Below are 24,630 nucleotides of genomic sequence, written 5' to 3' on the forward strand. Positions count from 1 at the left end.
CCATACACCTTAAGTTGGAACATTTTATTTCATGCATAGCATACTTCAATAAAGTGTAAAAGAAAAAGATATGGGCTATGGATTGACAAACTCAGTCACTTACTCTAAAACAAAGACCTAGTAAACTCAAGCTGAAGTCACATAAAGCTTTATCAACATTAAACACATATGTAAATTTTTACATATGTAAAAGCCTTTCATTGTGCTATTTAGTGCTACAAGAGTTCGGTCACAGGAGTGTTCTGTAAACTCTGCCAGTTTAGTATTTGAGCTTTCTGAGATGCATGCATCAAGGGTATCCCCATATGGATTCACCAAGGAATACAATTCCCATCTCTGCTGACTTCTAATATGGTACCTAAGTATGAAATCTGAGTGACCCCTAAAAAGGCAAGACCCCCCTGGATTTGGGGGATGGCCAAGCTCACTCTTGACCTGTGTAATTCTGAGCAGGCACCATTCACGTAAACTGGGAGAAGGATGCAGAATACATCACTGGGAGCCCTATTGTTGTGCAAGGCTTTAGATGGCCCCTATGTTCAATATTCTGGAAAATATACAGGCCAAGTACCCCACTTTTCAGTTAGAAGAATATAGTTCCCTTGTCCATGACATCTGTTCTTTTATGCGTAGCAACACCTCCCTTTCCCTTCTTTTGGTACTGATTTTCTTTGAGAAAACCATTTTCCCTCATTCATGATTTCTTTCATGAATATCAATGAAGAGGCCCTTGACCAGGGGTTGGACTGAGTCCTATGCCCATCAGACTCCTTCCTGGGACTCTGTATGGTGACTACACTGTTCAAGGATGGCCAATTTTTAAGTACACATAGACCATCCTGACTCTGAAGCCCAGGAGCTTTCCTTCATTTTCCTGACACTCTCCTGGTTTCTGGCCTTGCTCTCGGTGGGTATTTTAGCTTTCTGCCTCCATGCTTCCATTCTCTTCCTTTTTGGCTAAGTCAGCCACATTTGGTTTTTGTTGGTTGCAATATATCCCAGCTGATATAACACAAAACTGAAAAATACGAAGAAAGTTGTCAACACAGCCACTTCGTTGAATCTTGGCTTGGCTGTGGGGACCTGGCTTACAGTCCTGGCTCCACTACTTATTAGCTGTGTGACTCTGTCTTTGGGGAAGGTCATGGTTGAGCATCAGTTTGCTCATCTTGAAAATGTTCCATAAATATATTCCAAATGCCTTGTGTGACAAGCAAAGACCATCATAATGTAGTTTGATGTATTTTTTGAAACTATGTCCCATACGAGTTTTGAAAGAAACACATGAAATAAAGTTCATGAGAACATTTTATCAGATATAAGATATCTAAATAAATAAAACCTTTTTTCTTTCTGTGTATCTTAAAAATTCCTTGTGGTATGGCTCCCTAGGAATAAGCTGTTCCTCTTTCCACAGGTAAATTAGTTGTTGGATCTAATGTGATTACCTTTTTGCTCCTTAATACATGCACCCAATCATTGCCTAAGGCTTTCTAGGGTGTATTTTAAATAAGGCGAATGTGTATACACAATATGTTAGCAAAGTAAAATCCTTCTTGGAGCCAATTCAGAAATCCAGAGTATTTCTCTATATTAATTTTCTAATAATTATTTTATAAAAATCATGTACACACAAAATTCCAACACTTTTTCTTTCTGTGCGATACTGTGAGACTCTTATTTTGATAGTAGGGTACAGTGGCTGACTTCTGGCAGAGTGACTTAGGATATAATTAACAATTGACATACACTCTGCTTCCTGGACTCTTGATTTCTCTGGGAACATATTTAGAGATGGACAATCATGACCTCTATGCACAGCTGGATTATTCTATTCTTAAATCTCTGGAAATATTCAAGTCAATGTGAAAGGTACAAATGAATTACAGGTCACTAAGCCTGGGTTTTAAGGAGAGAAACAAATCATTTGGGATAAATAAAACCCTAATTCAAACCTACATTAAGGAATTTACTCAAGATTCCAAGCTATCTTAATTCAAAACATGGAATCATTTGCGCATGTGTGTACATATACACATAGGCAGACAAGAGAAACCAATTACTAAGTCTCAGGAAAATGCTAAGAAAAAAGTTACCATAGTTTAGGTTTCAGACTTGAGTTCTATGTAGGGCTTCACTTCTTAATCCTTCTTTCCTGTTGGCACTAAAACAATATAGCCCTGAAATCATAGCCTTTTTGTTGTAGAAGGATCCTGAGAAGTCATCTAGTCTTATATGCCACCCGATGCCTGTGCTCCCTCTGCCAATCCCCCAAAGCAGTCAACATCTTGTTAGAAGACAGGCAGTGTTGCACAGTGCTTGAATGCACGCGCTTTGGCGCAGAGACGTATCTGGGTTATCCAGGCTTTACTACTTACTAGCAGTCACCTAGGGTAAGTACCTTAACCTTAATGTCTTCATTTATAAAATAGTGGGTGATAACAGTACCAGCCTCACAGGGCTGAATGCACTAATAAATTTAGTGTCTGGCACACAGTTAAGAACCTGGCACTTAGTAAGTGCTCAAATAAAATGTAGCTAGCGCTGACTACTATCATAAAAGAGAGGCCCATTCTAAAGTTTAAAGAGCTCCAGCTGTTAGGACAGTGGGATCTGGCTGGCTGCTACTTCCCTCCCAGGGATCCTCAGATCCTCATCTGCCCTACAGAGCTTAACCAAAGCTCCTGAATCACCATCAACTTCTTTTTTCCGTCGTCCAACTATCAAAAAACCTTATTCCACTTTAAAACTACATCCGGAATACGACCTCTTCTTACCACTTTCACCACTATCACTTGACCAAACTGCCAACATTTCTTGCCTAAGCAACTGCAATCCCACGGGCTTCCCTCTTTGTTCCACATAATCTATTCTCTTAACCAAAAGCCATAGTCTTTAAAAATGAAAATCAGATTTTGCTCCCCTGCTCAAAACTCTCCAATGACTTCCCATCACATTTGGAATGAACTTTGAATTCCTCTCATTTCCTAACGAGGCTCTACATGACCTGTTTACCTCTTGACCTCATCTCCAACCATCTCTCCTTGCCTAGTCTATCCCAGCCACACTGTCTGTCTCATGTTTGTCCAACTTCAGAAGTAAGTTTCTGTTTCAAGGCCTTTGTGTTTGCAGCTACTTCACAAGCCCTTTCCTCTTTCCTTTGCAAACTCTGCTCAAATGTTACTTCTTAGAGAGGCCTTCCCAGACAACCTCATCTAAAAATCACACTTTCCGCCCTTACTCCTGTCCCATTACTGTCTGTCCCTTTATCTTACTTTTTTCGTAGCACTTAATAACACAGCTGACAACATATGTTTATTTGTTTGTCTACTAGAATGTCAGCTCCTTGGGGGGGTCACAATTTTATTGTTTTGTTTACTGCAGTATCCACAGCATCTAAGTAGTGTCTGGGACACAGGACGTGCTCAATAAATATTGCATTGTTTTTAATGCATGAAGAAATGAATATTGCTGAGCACAGTTCCTGGGATATAGTAAATGGCTATGAGTTTGTGATGTCAATCTTAGAAATTAAAAAAATATTCAATGGAAAGGCCAAAATTCTTTAGTGACACTATGTAAAATGTCAAAAATAAAAATATCATATATTCACCTAATTTCAATATAAATACACAACATATCATACTTACTTGGAGTTTCTTCTAAAATTTCCTGAAACTTGGTTCTCTCATAATCGACCAACTGGCGTTGAAGATGTGGTCTAAGACTTCTAATTGTAAAATTGACCATGTCCATTTTCATGAGGTCCAGGACATGAAATATTTGTCTAAAAATTTTAGTTAAAACAGAGAAATGATTAAGAAATTAAGCTGAAATTCATTAACTTTTACCTATTTTTCAGGTTGAAAAAAAACCAAACATCCCAAAATGGTTCTAAAATTCCAATTGCCATGTGGCAAGGTCACTTTTCAGAGAAGACATTACACGTGCATTCCAAATGTATTCCTCCACAGATCTCAAAAAAGTATTTGCTTTAGCAAATATAATGCCTCCAGCTGAGCCATTACACCCTGTCAGGAACTGATAGACACCACGAAGTATACACAATAAGTCTTAACAAAAAAGATTCGAGAAGAAATTTTCATTTAAAGCCCCTGAAATTTTAAGGAGTCTGAACATAGTGTATATGGTTTCTATTCCTAAGGGAATAAGAAAGAAGAAAACAAAAAAATGGATGAGGCAGTGAGGCACAGGGGAAAAATACTTCCTTTAAAAGATGGGCAGCCGTGTGCTCAAATTCAGCTTTGCAACCGACCAGCTCTGTGGCCAGGCACAAGTTATTCAATCTCTCTAAGCCTCAGTCCTCTCACCTGTCTAAGGAGAAGACAAGGTCAACCTTGGAGGGATGTTGTGAAGAGTCAATGAGTGTAAAATGTAGGGGACTGTGGTACCCAGTAGGTGCTCAATAAAAAACCAAGATGGACACCACGTATTTGGTATCTCGCATGGGTAGTAAGACAACTAGAAGCGAGGATTCTGCAACAGAGGAGCTGCAATCTGCCAGAGCTGAGCACAATTCTCTAAGGATACATAAGGCCCTTTTTATAGATGGGGAAAAGTGGCTGAGACATTATCAACGTGCCCAAGGTCATAAAGTAAGTTACTTGCTACATGCAGCTTCTTTCCCCTACCTTTCCAATACTATTACATAAAACTTAATTCTCAAAGTGGCCGTATTCCCCTCCCCACCCACCTGCCTCCCGCAACCCCAGCAAAAAAAGAAGAAAAGTTCCCTTCAATGGCAAAAAATGTTGCAGGCTCCTCCTTCTGGGATTGTCATGATTAGATTGGCATGATTTCAATGTACACCTCACTTCGTCAGGGAAGCTGTGGCAGAGATGGCTGGCTGACGAGCAAAGGTCCACACTCCCTTTCCACTTCGCAGATTTGTGGCTGAGAAATGTGGGACAGCAACCACATTTCCCAGGCCCCCTTCAATCCAGGTGGGACCATGGGACTAGTTATAATCAGTGAAATGTGTCATTTTGGGGCTAAGGTGGTTAAACATTGCATATGCCTTCCCCATCCACCAGCTGGATTTAAAGAACTGTGAGGACCTGGGCAAAGGTGGAGCTAAGGAGAGAAGGAGCCTGAGTCCTTGAATGACGTGTAGAAGGTTGTCTGACCAAGAACCCCTGACTTGAACTGTGATATGAATTGAGAAGCAAACTTTTTTGGTTAAATCACCAAGAAATCGAAGTTGTGTGTTATAGCAGCTAGCATTACCATAATAAAGAAGTCTTTCTAGATCCTTGACTCGGTTTCCCTGTTGGAGGCTCTATTCATCCCTTCCACTTCCCCTTCCACAGTACTTACCATGATTCTAATTCCTTGTTCCAGGTCTGTCTCCCCACTACTGTAAACTCCCTAGAGTCAGGAACTGTCTCTTTTTCATCACTGCATCCCCCATACCCAGCACATGCCAACTAACAACTCTGTTAGATCGCTCTATCTGAAAACCCTACGTGTACAGTAAATGATTGACTGACTCCTTGCTTATTTGGTTTTCTTCTAGGGCCAAGGATTCCTTTGAGAGACCAGTTATTATTCTATGTTCCTCAATCTCCGCATTTCCCTTCTGAGTGAACTCAGAGATATTCTAGAAAATATAAGCAGCAAAAGTGCTAACCTCAGCACCTCCACGATGTTGCCAGTGGACTTTAACTCTCTGATATCGTCATCTCGCACGGGAGCACACAGCTTTCCCATCGTACTGATGACATAGTTGGCCAGGCCTTGGATGTCCACAGCACTGTGCTCAGCCTGCTGCCTAATGAGGTCTGTATCCAAAACTTCACAGATCTGGTTGCGAAGCCGGTTACCACCAGGAGTCAGAAAAGAGAGAAGAATCTGCACAGGGAAAGGAAGGAAAAATTAACAGCAATATTACATGAATAAAGGTTGTCATTTTTATTTCAATGTCTAGATGACCAAGCTCTCTGTTTATATTTTAATACCCTAGATGCCACAGTTTACACTGACTGGGTGGTGGATCAGAGCACTCTGGTGTCTCAATCCTAAAAAGGAAGATCTAGCTTCTGAATTAAAGTCCCACCCTCTTCACGGAAAATTATTGATACTGTTGGAATGAATGCAATTGGCAAGGAAACAATATTACTGAAAGAATTTCAAAAAGTTTACAGACAAACCGTGCAAAGAAAGAACAAATTGCAGATCATGGCTTCAAAAGAAGCCTTTAAAGAATAGCAAACAGAATCACCCCATCAGCTCCTTTAGTATAATATGTTTTACATATAAAGTATTTATTATATATTCTATAAGCAACCTATATTGAGTATTCAGTAAGTAACAGACATTGTACTTATACACATAGCGTATAGTCAGGAGCACAGGCTCTGAGCCAGAGTGCCTCAGGTCAAATCCCTCTCCATCCCTCAAAGCTGTGTGACCCTGGGTGAGTCAGGGAACTCAGTTTCTTTATGTAAAATAACAGGTGTAACTACCTCCCAGCATTATAGTAAGGATAAATGAATAATCTCATGCTTGGCCCAGAGCAAGTGTCTTGTAAAGGTTAGCTACAACTATCACTGTCATCTTGTTTAATTCTTACACCTACCCTGTAAGTACTCAGGAAAATGAGACTTAAAGAGGGAGAGGCCATCGTCAAGCCAGGCCTATCTAATGCCAGTCTGTGCTCCTGACCTCTATAACCAGTACTCCATGTGGTAAGCATCACCCTGAGTTCTCTCCACTGCCCTATTTTCCCAGCCTCTGCCCCACTCCAGCAGAGGCAGGAAAAATCCCTCCCTGTGACTGAACTAGCTCAGTTTTTCAAAAAGGGTCTCTAATACTCTTTGGAGGACATGAAAACAGTCTTTGGGGGAAAACAATTACTAATTCATACAGACAAGGTCAACTCACCTCTCTGATTTCTTCAAATAGTTTGATGGCATGTTCATACTCTGGAGGCTCAGCATTCAGTTCTGATTCCAAGACATCCCAGAAGGCCTGGTGGACGATGTGCTTCACGCGGCGGGCCAAGCTATAGGAGTGAAATGGATTGTTTTTCCAAATAAACATTATTTTCATTACTTCATTATTTTCATTATTATTTTCATAAAAAACATTATGTTCATGGTAGAAATCTTAGAAACTACAGAAAGACAGAATACAAATTGCCCATAATCCCATGATTTCCCTTGTTTAATGTATTGTTCTAACATAGAATATCTAGTATGTACAATATGATATATTTGTTTCATTTAATATTCTGTCCTAAGCATTTCTCCTAGATTTTTAAATGCTTCCTTCCTATAGCTTTCAATAAGTGCATAAAATTCTGTCCTAAGGAGATACCATAATTTACCTAGCTACTCTTCTACACACATTCTTAGACTTGTTACAGATTTTTGAGATGAGGTGGCCAAGTTGCTCTTTCCTCAACAGCTGAAATTTCATGGCACAGAAAAGAACAGATTGGCCCCAAGGAGACACGTATCTGAAAGCCTGCCAAGTTCAGCTTGGATGCCCCATTTAAAATGAGCCAGATCAAACTGCGGAAATAGAAGCCTTCCTAGGAAGAGCTCAATAGAATAGGTGCCACCTTGCTTCACCCCTTATGTCAATGCCCTAAAATAAGTGGACATTAAAATAAACATCCCTACTGATCTCCTATACCATTTTGCAACAGCTTTGAGAAAAGCACATGTTTCTCTGCACTGGGATTACTTACCATTCTTGATCTCCCCACAGGGCTATCGGCCTTTCCCAGGTAGAGGCCACAACTTCTACTAGGTACCTGCCACTGCACCTAGCACAGCACCTGGCATATACTGAGTGCTCAACAAATGCATGGTGTGTGAGTTAATAATGTGATAGTTAGGCATATCTCCTCATTTTCCTTTTTAAAGTACAAATAGCTAAATATACAATAATGCTATGAGAAATGAAAATTAGCTTTCTGAAGAATGTATTGAAACTGTTTCTACAACTGCAAATACTATATTCTACTCAGCAATTTTAAATGCTTAAACTTGTTCAGCATAAATGCCATTTCCAATGTTTGAGACTCTCTTGAGCAACTACAGAACAAATGAATTACAAAGGCAAACATTGCTGGGATGGACTTTTGCTCTTGACTTTACAAGCCTCATGTACTTGGCTTGAATGGACCAATCAGGAGTGAGCTAAAACAACTTTATAGCTCCCGTAGGGACATCTGAATTTAAATTTAAGTTTTCCTAAAGGCCGAAAGATACTTTTGAAGCCTTTAATTTTCTGGGGGTGGAGTGGAGGGATGAGATCAATTATATCATTTATAAGCATTCCGACTGGGTATTAGAAATCTGACTTATTTTTATAAGTTTTTTCCCCCAAAGAAAGTATTTGGTAAAATATGAGTCATCCATATTTTAAAAAGTAACAACTTGGCCATTGTAGAGAGTCATCTAAAAATCACCAGCTCATAATAGGCTTTTTCATTTTCAAACATAGGTAATAACTCTGCGTGTCCTAACTCTCCATGTTGCGCCCCTTGCTTGCATTTTCTAGCCATGAGAGAAAATAAACAGAACAGAATCCATATTTTTCATAGTATCAAAGTACTTCTGTGCAAGGCACTTGCATGCCAATGCACGTGCATTTGAAGTGAGTACTGTAGTCCCCATCCCATCACTGGGGAATGTGAGGCTCAGATATGGTCTCAGCAGAGTCAGGATTCAAACCCCAGGGTCTGTCTGATCCTAAAGTAGCTTCACTAGGGTCTATATTTGCAACTTTTAAATTTAAAGTACAAATACTCGCCAGTTGTCCTTTGCTATACTTCATAAAACACACTAATTTTAACTTCAAACATCCATTTTTATTAGCCAGTCAATAAATGTTTATTTAACATTCAATATGTGGTGGACCCTGTCTTAGGCTCTTGGGATATTATAGTGAAAAGAAAGTCTCTGCTCTCTGAAAGCGTATATGTTAGCAGGGACAGAAAGGCCAAAAAACAAAAAACCAAAAACCAAAAACCAAAACATTAAAAATGAATAAGACAACTGCAGAGCTACGAGGAAGACAGAGTCACACAATGTGGTAGACAGTGAAGGAGAGGGTAACAATTTAGCTGAGTGGCTGAAGAACGCTTCTCTGAGACAGTGACCTTTGAACTGAGACTTGAACGGGCAAAAGAAAGCTGCCAGTGAGGATCTTGGGGAAGAATACTAAAAAGAAAAAGAATGACAAAGTCTCTGGGACAGGGTCCAGCTGGTATACCCCGAGATGAGCAAGGAAGCACAACAAGAGGGAGAGAAAGGAGTAAGCGACAGGCTGGCGAAGGAGGGTCTTGCAGGCCACACTAAAGAGCTTATATTTTCATTCTAAGTGTACTAAAAAACCATTGAAGGATTTTAAACAAAGAAATGATCTAATCTGATTTACCCTTTAGAAAGAGCTCTATGGCTACTGTGTGGATGTGGAAAAACTTAAGAATAGAGAAGGGGCAACTAGTTAGGACTGGGAGATGGTGGCCTGGCCTAAGGGTGTAGCAGCAGAGTTGGTATAAATGAGCATGATGAAATGCAGTTACCATGGACAACCAGATACACCTACTTTGGCCAGTAAGCTCAAAAAAGATCAAGGATTATTACAAACAACATCCCCAGGAGCAGAAGGATTATGATCCCCATTTAAATTAAACAAATTTTTTATATTTACTATTTTCCTGTTTTCAAACAAACAAAAAAGTTCTGAATGAAATCAAATATTGTAAGTTCTCTTAACTGATAGAGAGAATGCCTCTGGGTTTATAAATGGCACTGTGAGGTTGAAGATTCAGTGCCATCATCCATGAGCCAACTTCACCTCTAAAGATGATTTACCTGTAGTAATGGCCACAAACCTTTTCTCTTCTTTGTCCCACCCACTGAAGCAAGAGAGAGTGAAGTAGGACATAAGGCTGTGACTGTAACTAGAGGTCCCCTGGGAATAAGGTTAACTAGGGGTGCCTATGCAGCTGATTCCTACCTCCAGAGGCTTCTGGATCACCTATTCTTAGCACTTTGGCAACTCAGCTGCATTTCTTTATCTTTTACAACTTGAATATTAGTCTTTAATAAGTCAATGTACAAATATTTCTTGAGTCTGTACTATATGTCAGGTACCCTGCTAGGCAATAGGATGGAGCAAACAATATAGAACTAGTTCCTCCCTTAATGGTGCTTTTGGTCAAGTGAGAAAGACAGACATTGAACATAAAATTCCAATGTGTCTTAACAAAGGAGAGGTAAGGGGTCTTTAGCAAGGGGATATAATGTAGTGGAGTGGGCTCAAGAGTGTCAGGAAAAGCTTCCCTCAGGGAGTGACAGATAAGCGACTTCTAAAGATCATGAGTAACATGTACCCTAGAGGAATTGTTTTAAGAACAAGTATAAGACTTGTTAGGGAACCAAAAATGTTTACTTCTAGTGGCTATTATATGAGAACTTCCAGGAATCAGTGTGAATATGTGTGTGTGCGCACATGTGCGCACATACATGTGCGTGCACACACACAACCTGCAGCACAGTTTATGTACAAGGAACACCTCAAGGTTACCTGTTCTCAGGAAGGGCATCTTGTTTCAACTGGAAGTTCTCATTCACAGCAATTTCATGAGCGAGAGTCATGTCTGCTAAGTTCCTTGCTGCAGCCATCACTTCATCGAATGTTACAGTTCTGGGAGGGCTAGCGGCTGAAAGAAAAACGAAGCAGTTAATGGAGAAAGAAGTTGTCATTCAGCGAAGCCTCCTGATGCACACTGAGTGTAAGTTATTTCAACATATATTTTCAGGGTTTTACGAGTAAGAAGGATATATATGAAAATAGGTGAATTCTTCTGTCTTGATACTTAAGTCTTCAAAACTTTTAAGAACTCTTTGGATAGCTTTGGTTACTGTATTGATAATAAATTTTCAAATGTTTTTGACATAATCTTATTCATATAGGCTATCACAAATTAATTTTTAAAAATTAAATCACCTCAATTTTTCAGTGCCTATTATATTTGTACTTATTACATATCGTATACTGAAAATTAATAAGACTACTTTTTATTCTGTAATTCATAACATTAATTTGAGCAGATTTGATATGAAATAACTGATTTTTTAAAACCATAATTTCTAAAAGCATAGGCAGTATAGTATAATGCTTAAGTGTGGTCCTAAGTTTTTCCAGTCTGTAGTTATCATTTGACTTGACTGAGGCATAACTGACCTCTTTACAGGGCTGTCCTGAGGTGATTAATAAGATAATTTAGGAAAAGAACACAGTAAGACTCAATAAATGTAGATAATTAAAATAAAATAACCTGTACAATCTACTTTTCAGTAGGTAGTAAATAATTATTCTGCTTATTTCTAAAGATTCTTCTAAAAAATTATTCAAATAAATCATATCCTTTTGAAATCACTGTTGGAACTCTTAACTTCTATTAATTAAAAATCATTACTTCAAACAACAGTACTCACTAGCAATACTTTGCTACCTAAAATAATTTTAAGGTGGAGGAGGTGGTGGTAGAGGGAATGATGTGATGCAGAATCACATGATGCAGAATCAGTAAAACCCTTCTTCAGGATTCTTAGGTACCCTTTTAGAGGCATCAGCCCTGTATATAGTATAAAGAGTAAGAAAAAGCAACAGAAAGCGAGGGGGCTGCTAGTAAATCCTTTTGCCATTCCCTTTCCCATTAAGAACCTCCTTAAAAAAAAAAAGGAACCTCCTTAAAAATGTCCATACCCTTTGGTTCTATAATCCAATTTCATCTAAGGAATTCCTGGAAAGGCTTTATGCAACAAGATGTTCATAAAGCACTATTTGTAACAGTAAAAAAATGGAAACAAAGTAAATGTCCAATGACAAATAAATGGTTAAACAGATTTACGGTGTTGTCACTTGAAGTAGTAAGTAGTCGTAAAAACAATATTTTAAAAATACATTATGTAAATGTTTTAGTTATAATACTAAGTGAAAAGAGTCCACACACACATACACACATATGTCTATGTGAAGAATGAAGATATGACAAAGTGCTGCCATCTGTCATCTTTGGGTGATGTTATAGGCAATATTGTCTTTTCTCTATACTTACCAACTTTTCGATTTTTAAAAATGAGAACATACAAATTTAAAATAAATACAAATAAACTTTTCTGAAGTGAGCTTCTGATCTTATTAAACATTAGTTATTTTTTTTCTGCATTTGCTTTGTCAGTTTAAGTGTTATATTTTCTATACAACATGCCAATTGAAAAGCTTAAAAAAAAAAAATGACAAACACGCCCGCTATACACATCACTAGTTCCACACACAAAAAAAGGGAAAAAGGTGTCTCCCTTCACTGGGGCCACTCTTTTAACTCTTTCTCATACCCTGAATGTAGTAATTCTTATGAGACCTTTTCTGGGGAGATTTACACAACAGTTTTTGAAATCGGCAGGAAATTCTTAAGATTATTTCACTTCCCGCCTGACCCTTGAATTGAGGCAAGTTTCCTTTCATGTAAATCAGAAATAATCAGAACAGACCAATTTGAATTTATCCTTGAATGTGGCCCAAGAAATGATCTCAAGAAGGAGTGGCTTTCCACTACTTGAGAGAGACAGGTAGGGTTGATTTATAGTCAAACCAAAGCAGGTCAGAGACAGTGATAAAAATAAAAATGGGCAGGTTGTAAACGTTAGTGGCTATTTACTCCTGAGAATGTGTACAGGACAGTGGCAGTGCCTCTGCAGTGCTATTCCGGTCCATCTAGAGAGGAGAGGAAGTTTGTACTCTAATCTCAGTCATTTCTGAGTTTTAAAATCCAAAACACATATCTAGAACCAAGCATAGCCCCCCAGCTCTGCTCCCGTCAGCTTACAAGCAGGAGAGCTGGATTTGCTGGAGGAGTCACTTGTAAAGCTCTGCCTGGAGCACTCGTAGTCACTGAGCGAAGCCATGCTTTCGGAAAACCGGGAAGAGTCTGAGTCACTTGGCTGGTCCTCACCCACACACTGCTTCTCACCGTTGAAGGGCATTTTCTGTCACTTGAGTGTGGGTAAAGAGATAGTACCTGCACAGACAAACAGACCCTGCATCAACATCTGTGGTACTTCCATCAGTGGGGCTGATGCTTCCTCCAGTGTAGACAGCCATGCCACATGTGTCACAGCACTGGAGAGGTCCCCAGATTACCTCATGCTTCCCATAGCATCCAAGCCAGGCTATCACTAGGCCCTCAAGACTGCCTTCCAGAAAAGAGATTCCAAGCTTACTCGGGACATACTAAGTGTGAATGTCGACCTTGGGAAATAACAGATCCTAAAAAAACAATGTGTAGGACACACTGTCCTCCTCATGGGAAGCTAAGAGTATTGGGCTCTGTGGTCAGACTGCCTAGGTTAGAAGCTCATTTGGTCTTTTGTCATGTGACCTTGAGGAAGTCACTGAAATACCTATCTCATCGGTAAAGCTGGGGTGAAAGACTAATCTCATAGGGTTGCTTGAAGATGAAATAGAATTCATCTTACTAAAGTGCTTAGTACAGTGCTCAAATGTTAGCTATTATTATTATTGTTCCTATATCTATTTTAAATAAAATATTTTTGAAATCAGCCTCGTTAGTTGTCTGTGAGCCTCTTGGGGAAAGGAGAAGGCCAATTAAAATCTCTGGCTGGCAAGTCTGTAGGTTCTCCATTTTCAGGTGAACTGCCATGATAATGAAGATCCTGATATTTGCTTTGTACTTGACAATTTACAAAGTACCCACTACCACCAATAAACGGACAGGCACAAAAGATCCCAATTCATAGGTGGTGAGGGAAACAGTCTCCAAGGGACAAGGGGACTTACTATGCCATAAGACTAGCCCTGTGACTCTACATTCACTGTCGTTTCTGGGACACCAGATTGCTTCCCAGGGCAGGGCGGGGCAGTTGGAACCAACTACCCGCTAGAAAGGCCATCCTGCACACAGGTCTGATGAGCCCAGGAGCCTCAGCCAGGCCCATGAGAAAGCTGGCCTTGATAGGAGTATGGTGTTAGCTAACACTGAGGGGAAACCTGGGACCGAGGAGAAAGGCATCTCGAATACTGAATGGAGAGTAATGATAGCAAGAGTTCACTGAGTCTCTTTGAACCTGAACCAGCCAATGCAATGAGGTTCTCAGAGCTTTGAAAGCTGCCAGAATGAGAAACCACAACAGTATGCCTGGAAATACCTGCAGTTTCTTCAATGATTCCTTTTGTATTTATTGAGTGCCTACTGTGTACCAGGCACTGGGAAGAGTAACAGTAAACAAAACAAACAGGGCCCTAATCTCACAGTTCTTAACTCCAGTAACCAAAAACAGTGTGTGCCAGATGCCAGAAGACAAGAAAAGGGAAAACAAGGCATTGCTGAGGAAGTATGAGAAAGGAGAGGCAGGCAGGGTTGGGACTAAGGGGGAATCCAGCCTTTTGAGACATACAGTGCCACTTTTTATCCTTTGGGTAGCAGAGACAAAGATGGCTCTGGAAGGGACCTATAAGCAGTTGAAAACCCAAGGGCACCTGTACCTGGCCTTATCTAAACAAACTTCAGTCCTGCCGCTCATAAAATGCGCCCTTGCTTAGCCCACCACTTTTTCAAACAGAAAACCACTAACTCGAAGGCTGCTTCTACAGACTGAAGGACAAGAAGTTGAGTGTAGCTGCCAGAAAGCTACCAGGTAGGGACATTCACCTTATTCTAGAGTTCAAAGGCCAACCACCATGAACACAGGCTATAAAATAGCCCTGAACCCTTTGCATCCTCAGTGGTGAAATAACCTACTTTACCCCATACGAACTAGATTCTATTTGCGCTTTAACTCCCATCTGCTGGGGGGCAACAGGGAGGATGTAGAGGACCAAAGAAAAGGGTCTGTTCTAATCCTTTCACTTCCACCAAACCCGAAATCCTAAATAGAATGCTTGCCCTTCCTTCTCGCTTTCTTTCTTTGCCAACGTTTTACTCCTCACTGATGGCATTTCACGCAAATGCGACCTTCTCCAGGAAGCCCTCCCTCTACTCTCTGGCCAGAGCTAAGGACACTCTTCTTTGTACATGTGTGGCATATCTCCTGTGTCTCCGCGACACTGTTTAGTCCCTTGTGCAGAGATTTTCCTCCCACAGCTACTTCCAACACTCCTTAATAAGGCAGGGACTGTGTCTCATCCACCGCTAGTGTCAAGAATGTGACAAGTATTCATTCGGTGTCAGCTGAATCGGCATCATTGACTCTCATTTGGTACAGCTTCAACCAGAACATTTGCAAACTGATATCACTACACATTTACAGGTCCAAAGTTCAAACCCTGGAGCAGAGAACCTACCACCTAAACCTACCTTATTAGGTTTAAGACTCACTATTCCCTGGTCTTTATCACACTCTTATTTGAATATCTTAAATTTTGTTTCCACTCTATTATCTTTTTCAGTTACTCCACTGTAACAACTGTGCTATGCATGTTCTGCTCTTAATTTCTCTTCACTTGGCTGTTTTTCCAAGTAAAGCTGAATAAAGGCTTTCTGCCCATTGAAATTTATGAACTAGATTAATTCATACATTAATCCATTGGATTTATTTAACCATAAAGTCATCCATTAGAATTTATGAACTATCCATTTAGTTTCCTACTCCAGCTGTACAGCATCCCTCATAGGTTTTTAAATTGTTTAACAAGGCAGCAAAGTACAATGATTTAAAAAAGAAAAGATTTAGGTTAGAAGTTAGAAGTCCAGAGTCTGAAGCCTAAGTCTGTCATTAATGTGCATATCGCATCTGTTCCCTTCACCTCATTTTTCAGCAGGTGGGACCAGTTATAAGGTCCCTTTCTGCTAGGAACTGCTAAAATGCTATAAACTCAGAGTTCCATGAGGCATCACTAGATGTTCTGAAAAACGAAATGGCAGGAATGGTTAATAATGTGCAACTACATTTTTTTCCCCCAACAATTCACCAAGGTAGAGTTTCTGGCCCAGGGATGCTACAGAAAACGTAAAAGCTTAAAATGGTTTAGAAATTCTTGTTTAGTTGGCAGAAGCCTCCATAGCAAACTGGGCTTTAATGCATGTGAGCAGAAAGTTTTCTTTGAAGCCAAAATGCCCATTATTACTTTATTAGGAAATTGCTTATTTCTTTATATTGGCATACAAATAATACCTAACCCATAGTGTTGGAGTGAGATTTCATTTAGTCAATGTATGTAGTCTTGGAACAGTGTCTGACACAGTAAACAAGATATAGATGTTCACTAGTATTAGCATTATTTGCTTTTCTTGTTATCATCATTTCAGGCATTAAAAACTAGAGAGAAGAACAGTTTTATCCTGTGATGATAAAAGCATGTTTCCCTACAGATAAACGTGGCTGGCAGTTAACCTAGGACAGAACTCTTGCACTTGTTTGAAATACAAAAGCTGAAAGCAAATGGCCCATCCTGGTGTAAATGGTCTTCTGCAAGTTCCTTCACATCTGTTCTTACTTTTCTTGGTCTTGGGTTTCCATGTAAGTCATTTGGGGACAGAGCTACTTGACTCGAAAGACAGTGAATGCAATTAAACTGCTTTTAAAACTATTTTGGATTCTCTCTTAGAACAATGATAATGAAACCAGGCTGATTCTTTAAGAAACGCAATGCTTCTCAAATTGACAAACTTAGATCTACTTAACCTTTACCGCTATGACTCACAAGCAAACCATACAACTTTTCAGGAAGACCACATCTCATCCCACCTGGAGGATTTACTAACTGGCCAAAGGTAAAATCAAAGGTGAAGACAGAGGATAACACAAAGCGAAGCCTCCAACACCAGAGTGGGTCACTGTTCAAAAAGAGTAATCACATTTTCATCGCAGTGTTCCACATTTAATAATAAATGCAATATTATATGATTACTTCCAAGACCAATGATGGGGATACAACAGACACTTAAATACTTATTGTTGAATGAATAACTGGATGAATGAATGGCAGTATGACCACTGACATTTTAGAGAGGAGAGAATGGATATAGGGACCCGAAGGGACTGGTCCTCTGTTCCACCGCAGATGGAGGGGAGATAGGTTTTTAATTTGCTAGTTGATTCTTCAATCTGTGTTCAGACTGCCAATTTTATTTCCTTTCTACAGCAAACTCTTATCTGTAAATGATCCTACACTGGTTCAGGATCGCAAAGATCCACTAGCGACAATGTACACGTCACTGAAGCAGTAAGAACACTGGCTCTGGAACCAGCTGGACTGGGTTCCTGATCCTGATTCTTGCTATGTAATGGCTGGAGACAGGGAATTTATCATTTTAAAATGGAGATAATAATAGTATCTACCTAGTAGAATTCTCATGAAGATTAATTAAAATAATCTATGTCAATTATTATTTTATTCTCACTAAAAGAAGTTATGAATTCCAAAAATGTCAATCTGTCAATTATTATTTTATTCTCACTAAAAGAAGATATGAATTCCAAAAATGTCAATGTCATAAAAACAAAGAAAGGCTAGGATATGTTCCAGATGACAAGAGACTTGACAACTAAGTGCAATATATGATCCTAGACTGGATCCTGTGCTGGAGGGGAAAACGGACATTATTGGGTCAATTGAGAACATTGTAGCAATACTTGAATCTACTTCTGTATTACATATTTAATTTCCTGAAGTTGATAAGTGTACTGAGATTATGTATTTAGGAATAAAGGGCCATGATGTATGCAACTTTCTCACAAATGATTCAAATGAAAGAGAAAACAATAAAGCATACTGAACAAACTGTTAATAGGAGACTAAGAGTAAAAGGTAGACAATAGGGAGTTTTTTGTACTGTGCTTGAAACTTTTTCTGTAGGTTTGAAATTATTTCTGAGCAAAAGGTTAAAAGAGATTAAGTACTGAACTGAAATTTCAAGTCTAATTTGGAGTAGTGTAGTCTCCTGCAGTTTTTAGATTTTGATTGTTCCCATCACTGTGATAGCTTAGATGCCACCCTATTACAAAAGTTCTTCTAGACAGTCAAACTTGTCTCAATGTCTTTGAACAGTGCCTAGAAAATAAGAGGAAATAGTCCAGAGCCCTTCCGAAGAGGAAAAATCTATCCCTTTTAAGAGTTCTTCTCCTGGTGGTTTCCCTTGTCCTAAGAAGTCTCCTGGCAGTGGTTGACAGTCCCTCTGATCTGGACTCTGCCCACCTCATCCTGTACCACTCCCCTTAACCTTTCCTGCTCCAGACATACCAGCCTTCTTTGGGTTCCTCAGACGTGAAAAATTGCCTACTTTGGAGTACTTGTACCTTGTTATTCTCTCTTCTTAGGATGTTCTCCCTGATTACATGATTGGCCCCTTATTGTTCAGATTCGAAATGTTACAACTTCAAAGTCACCTTCTCTGATATTCCCCACTCACTCCACCTGTATTAGCCATCTAGAGCTCAGAATCCTTCCTGGAATAGAGCTCAATGGTTATCATTGATGAACAAAATAAGCAACACACCTATTCATAAGACAACTTAGGTTTTCCTTCTCTTCTGCCTCATTCACATTACTCATATTCTCATTATGCAGTCATTCAAAGTACTATGATTGTTTCTGCATATTAGTCTCCCCACTAAATTTTAAGGTGCTTGCAGGAAGGAGCTCTGTCTCCATTCTTTAATTCTCTGTGCCTACCTCAACCTATTTCTAAGGCACCAATAATTCAAACTAGCAAAGATTCACAGTTCCTGCGCTTAAAGAAACAGTTACATTGTATCTTTCTAACCTCTTAAAGCCCACTGATAGCAAATAACAACTAAAGCTAATGGTTACTAAGTGTTTATTACGACCCAGACCCCCCATAAGTGCTTTAAATATTTTAACTCCTTGAATCTTCATTATAACCTTGCTAGCTAAGGTATCATTATTATCTATATTACCATTTTATAGATAAGAAGTTGAGACTCAGAGAAGTTAAATTACTTGCCCAAGGATTCACAGCAGCAGCAGAGGCACGACTCAAATCCAGGTAGTGGATCCCTAAAGCCCATGCTTTCTACCACTCTAGGATAGCTTGAGAAAATGTGGTACTCATTCTTTCCATTCCCACCCTGACAAATTGATCAACCCATCGCCACCATGTGAACATTTGCACATGTGGTAGCAAGCTGACCTTACCTCGGGGTGGCTGCTGCTCAAGTGCTATACCGTGAAGGGCATTGCTTAAAGAGTCTATTGTCCAAAATAACTCCCAATCGCTCCACAAGAGTGACTGAAAATCCTCTATCAGGAAGCATTGCAAAATCCCTAGTTTTAAAACCCAAATATCAAAACGGTTAACTGCTTATAACTAGTGCAAGTCAAAAAAAATTCTGAAGTGAATTGTTCAGATTCTCCAGCAGTGCTCTGAGGGATGGAACCCATCCAGCTAAAGTTATGTCATGGAAAATATAAATTTCAAGAAACATGTAGGAATCATCTTTGAAGACCCAATCAAGGTCAGGTGCCAGGACAAGGATTCACATTTGTGTAGTAACGGGAAAGGAGTCATAGGAGTAAGACTGGGGCTCTGAAAAAAAAAATGCAGTGGTGTGGAAAATCCGCATCATTTTCAAAATGCTGCTTTATAACCAGTTCCAAAAGGCAGCGCTAAAAAGTTATTTATCTGCTGCAAAGCAAAAACCACAGAGCAGAGAGATAGGTGCCTGCTCCATTCAGCTAGAGAATACTGGTCTTCATCAAGTTAGAGCCAACAAAGAGCTAGATAAAAGTCAACAAACCAGTCATTGTTTTAAAAAGCAGATGTTCGCACTACACATGACAATCAAGGAGAAACATTTCTAGGCACTTTTCACACTTGAAAACACATCTCCTCCTACCCCTAACTGGCCTATTTTAGTACCTGTGCTTCCCCCTCTGGAGTCCTCAACCCCTCACAAAATGGCATTGAAGCTGCTTCCACACATGACTGGGTATCTTTAGCTCTGGGCCACTTCAAGTCAGGCCACCTCTCGGGGTGCCAGGGTGATGTATGAAATCCCTGGAGGCAAGAGGGAAAGGCATAGCAGGGAGCTTCCTAAAGCGAGAACCACTGTCCTAACCTCATTATGGATGGTAGGTAACAAAAAGCAATGTCTCTGGGCAGGACAAGATCATGAGACCGCGGGATCTTGGGGACTGATGAGCCCACTGGGGACAAGGACAATTTTTCTAGTTTCTTCAAGGTTAAAGTAACAAGACAACCATCCTAGTCAACGTTTCCCAAACTGGTCATTTGAGTACCACTCTTCACACCTCTTTCCAAATTGCCATCCTGAGCCATACATTAGTTTATCAATCACTTCTCTTTATCTTTACCAGATTTTTGCATTTAAATACATTTATTTTTTAAAGGAAACTTTTATCATTGTGAAATCTCTCGTTGAATGGAAGCTTTTCCTAACACTAACGAAAACACATAACCCTGTTCGTCCACGTGCCACCTCAAATCAGCGCTGTTAACCCCAGTGGTGCCACCCAGAGGGGCAGCTTTGGAAAACACAAGCCATCCCTGAGAGGCCAGGGGTTGGATTTGGGCCTGACTGGCACCTCCCGCCTCTTTCCCCTGAGGGTAACGTCGAGGGGACGCACAGGAGTCTGCACCTCCCACCCCCGCCCACGTCCTCCCGCAGCCTCTCCCCTCCAGCAGCACGTTTCCTGTCAAAACAAACCCTTGGGGGAGGGGACGGCGGAGGTCCAGCCGAGTGCCGAGGAAACCCAGGCAACAAACCCAAACACACGCTTCGGGCCCCGCCCGGCCCTCACCGCGGTTCGCTTCGCCCACTCCAGCGGGGCCGGGGGTCGCAGGCGAGGAGGTGACCGTCCCGGAGCCCGGATGGTGGGAAGCCGCTCGCAGAGCGGTCGCTGGCACGGGCCCAGCGGGATGTAAACAGCGGCCCAGCGGCCGCGACCCCGCCGCCTCCGGGGCCCCAAGCCCGCGGCCACCCCGACACCCGCCGTGGCAACTCGGCGCCCGCGCCCTGCTCCCACGCGGGACGGCGGTTCGATGTCAAGCAAGGGGATTGGGGGAGCAGGAAACGGGGCCCTCTCGCCGCTGGCCCCGGCGTCCCAGTGCGGAGTTTTGCGGTGAGGCAGGGGAGGGAGGCCCCTGGGCTGCCCAGAGGCGACGTGTCCCGGTCCGCCGACCCTGGCCCATCACCTCAGAGCCGGCGACCCCCTCCCCCGGGATGGATACGCACCGGACCCGGCGCGGAGACGACCGGAGGAGAAAGGCGACTGAGTGAGCCTGGGTCAAGGGTCCCTGCGTGTCCCCTCACCCAGCACAGCACAAGAACCTCCAAAACTCCCCAGTCCAGCCACCCCCAGCCTCCCCGGCTCCCCACGCGGTATTTAAAGGGCCGGGGAGGGACTCAAAGGTAGCAGCCACGACGTGACCATCGCATAATCAGCGAGTGGGGGGAAGACAGCACGGGGCAGAGGGGAATCCAAGGCGCTTCAGGCTCCCTTAGCAGATCTGACAGATTTGACCTACTACAGAACATGTTGCCTCATGTTAGGATGAAAGAGGCCGGAGAGAGCTTGGATCGAAGGTGTTTTGAGTGCGAGAGGGAAAGCTCCCCCCCGCGGGCTGAGAGTGGTGCGGCCCGAGGACTGCTAGGGGAGGGGAGAGAAGTGTTTACGGAACTGGGGCAGCCTTGCGGCCAGGAGCGCCCAGCGTTGGAGGCGGGGCCGTCGGGGCGCTGGGGGCGGGGCCTGATAGGGGCGGAGCCGGCGGAGAGGAGCAGGAGGGGCGGAGCCGGGGTGCTGGGGACCCGACCCAGCCGCCCGTGGGTCCGCTTGTGAAGTGCTGGACTAACCCCCATGGGCTGCCCCGGGCGCACTAGGGTGGACATTGCTGTAAGCTCCCCTGCCGCGAGTGGAACTTTTACTACCCGAAAACCCCTCATTTAGACGGGGCGATTCAAATTGGACGGATGCTCCATCAAGAGAGACAACCCAACCGACAACGTGGCAAGTGCGTTCCCATGCACGTCAGCAACCAGCCGTGTCACCCACGTTTCTGTCTGCACTTCCACATCAACACGGGTCCAGATTTGCATATGGCTGGACCAGAAGATTAACTCCTGCGAGTCACACCTATCCAGGCTCTCTGACAAATAACCTCATGTGCATGCAATAGATAAAACATCTTACTTCCTCTAGGGTTCTTGGCAGCACCTAACTTTATGTCCGGCAGAAGTTTCGACATTGGTTAATGTAAATAAGCAGTGCAAGGATGGGCTCTGTGCGGTCAGGCCTCCTGCTCAGCTCTTGCTGTGAGTGTGCTTCAGGGTGTGCAGAAATACCCTGGCCAACTCTCACACATAAAAACACTCTATATCATTGGTGTTATTTAGGAGATAGTTTGATGCGGGGATGTAAGTGAATTTTTTATAGGCTGAAGTATTTCTATTCAGCTCTGAAATGACGTCTAGATTGTGGTGGCAAAATTGCTTCTGGAAATGAAACCAGACAAACAACATTTTAAAGGAGGGTAGAAAGCCAGTTGTCCTAGATGGAATAATTCAATGTTACAACATGGACTCGTCTTGGGTTCAAACCCTAGCTCTGACATTTACTACTCATGATATCTTGGTCAATGAGATAACAGTGATAACTCTCTCATTGGGTTATTGTGAGGATGAAATGAGATAAAGCATGTGAAGTGTTTAGAGCTGCACCCAGTAAGCACTCAATTAGTGTTAGTTATCGAAACAATTTGGCAAACTACTCTGAACAACTTAGCTGGCGATCTGTATAAATTTGTATTTATGTTTCCTTATGCCGCTCTCTTCTCCCTTCTCCCAAAATTTACAGCTTGATACAAATCAAGAGATTAAAGAGAAAATGCTGTTGCCACCAGGTTCTTTCCAGGTACTTTCATGCCCTTGTTTATACAGTATGTTGGAATAAGCAGTCAGGGTGACAGATGCCTCCAACTTCGATTCTTGCCAAATAACAACCACCTCACAACTGCCATCAACACTCTAAAATCTCCACAATAGAAAGATTAACCAAAAATATCTTTCAAACTTCTGGACACTGTGACAATGACACATGTAGCTTTGTTTCCTTTGTTAGCTTTGTAGGAGCTTGTTAAGTATTATTTTGCTCTATTACATAACTTGGCGCTCAGGTGAGCGTGAGTCAAGAGAGTTGTCCAGTCTGCCCGGGTGACCAGCTCTTTGACCCTGGGCATGGCACTTATTTTAAAAGCTCAAATATGCAACTCTCAAAGCCACAAGGAAGCAATTTTTGTCAAAGCAGGTGAGTCAGTTTCAACGTGTGCCAGTTTGAGAACCTTGAGGAGGAAGAGGTAGGGTAACATCAGAGACCCAAGCCAGGGACAGATAATATCCTGGAAACACAATCTTCTGTCACTTTGACATTAAATAACTTGCTATCTGGAAACCTTTTGGTCAGTTACCTGACCAACTGCTTTCAGCCTGGCTTGGATATAAAAGCACTTTGAAGAAATATAGTGCTGTATAATATTACTGCTGTATAATATTAGGCAGTTCCCTTAAAAAATGAGCTTTGTATCATGTTCTTGCTCAGAGAGCTCAGGCAGCCATAGAATAAAATCCTCCTTACTCCTCAGATTATGTTCATGACCTCTCCTCCCGAAAAAAAGGTCTGAAAAGGTAACCTCTTTAGTAAGTAAACTAATTAGCTTTTTACTATCATACCTAATTTTCCTAAATTTTTTTTTTTTTTGGAAACAGAGAATTCATGGTAATGCAGTTTGTTTTCCCTGCATAAATTACACAACAAACTAAATCCGATCTATTGCTTTTGACAAATAACTAAGGGCAGAACAAAATTTTAACTCAGTAAAGAAATATAAATACTAATTTTCTTTTTACATATGAGTTTTAGATTACAATGAATCCTTGAAAAAAAATCAGAAATTCCAAACTGTGATTTTAATATGGGTTTGCAACCTCTCAACCATTTAACTTGTGTAGTGGAGCTGCATCTCGTGCATAATGCAAATTCAACTATAGTACTCAGATGGGACAGGGTGTGGGGAACACAAAGAATAATTTAAACCCTGGCAGTGATTTTGCACCCCATCATCTCTATGAGACTGGTGAGGCTTCTTTTCCTAAGTTGAATTTAGTTTCCAAGTTTCTAATAATGTTCCAAGCTTCTTACCCAGGACTGGCGTCATGCACGTGCAACATGTGCAGTAGCACAAGGTCCTAAACTTGAAAGAGCCCCACACTTGGTTTAATGCTCTGCTGCTGCCATTTTGAAATTCCTAATAATTTTTAACAAAGAGTCCTGCATTTTTATTTTGCACTGGACCTCACCAATTATGTAGCTGGTCCTGAGCTCACCACACAGATTATGACTCTAGTGTTTAAAGGTACTTATTTTCCCCTAACTTCTTCCCCAAATGCAAAGCAATTATTTTATCTAGTGTTCAGTTGAAGAAATGTATATCTGTTTCAATGCAGTAAGCAAAAACAAATGAAAAAATAAAAAGCGAAAACAAACAAAAACACTGGGTATATCCCAAGTCTTGTGGCCTATTGAAAGAACTTTGAAGGATAATTTGATTACACATGATTTTGGCCTTATGCCCTCCCATTAGAACCTAAC

The 24,630-nt window shown here is 41.3% G+C and overlaps 1 protein-coding gene across 2 annotated transcripts in view; it reads right to left on the reverse strand.

The window, feature by feature from the left end:
• TCP11L2 (t-complex 11 like 2) overlaps positions 1 to 21,422 on the reverse strand; it is a 37,039-nt gene extending 15,617 nt beyond the window's left edge. The window contains exons 1-6 of one of the 2 annotated variants that reach the window (XM_039877883.1): positions 21,222 to 21,422; positions 12,875 to 13,066; positions 10,567 to 10,702; positions 6,904 to 7,024; positions 5,651 to 5,871; positions 3,651 to 3,787 (exon numbers count right to left, since the gene is read on the reverse strand). In XM_039877883.1, the coding sequence (XP_039733817.1) occupies positions 3,651 to 3,787; positions 5,651 to 5,871; positions 6,904 to 7,024; positions 10,567 to 10,702; positions 12,875 to 13,031 (772 nt within the window). In that variant the 5' untranslated portion in view covers positions 13,032 to 13,066; positions 21,222 to 21,422. The remainder of the gene's footprint in view (positions 1 to 3,650; positions 3,788 to 5,650; positions 5,872 to 6,903; positions 7,025 to 10,566; positions 10,703 to 12,874; positions 13,067 to 21,221) is intronic. The other variant, XM_039877884.1, reaches the window with a different exon arrangement.
• Between the last annotated feature and the right edge of the window lie 3,208 nt (positions 21,423 to 24,630).

Source organism: Pteropus medius, unplaced genomic scaffold (assembly GCF_902729225.1).
Source record: "Pteropus medius unplaced genomic scaffold, Ma_sr-lr_union100, whole genome shotgun sequence".
Classification (NCBI taxonomy): Eukaryota; Metazoa; Chordata; class Mammalia; order Chiroptera; family Pteropodidae; genus Pteropus; species Pteropus medius.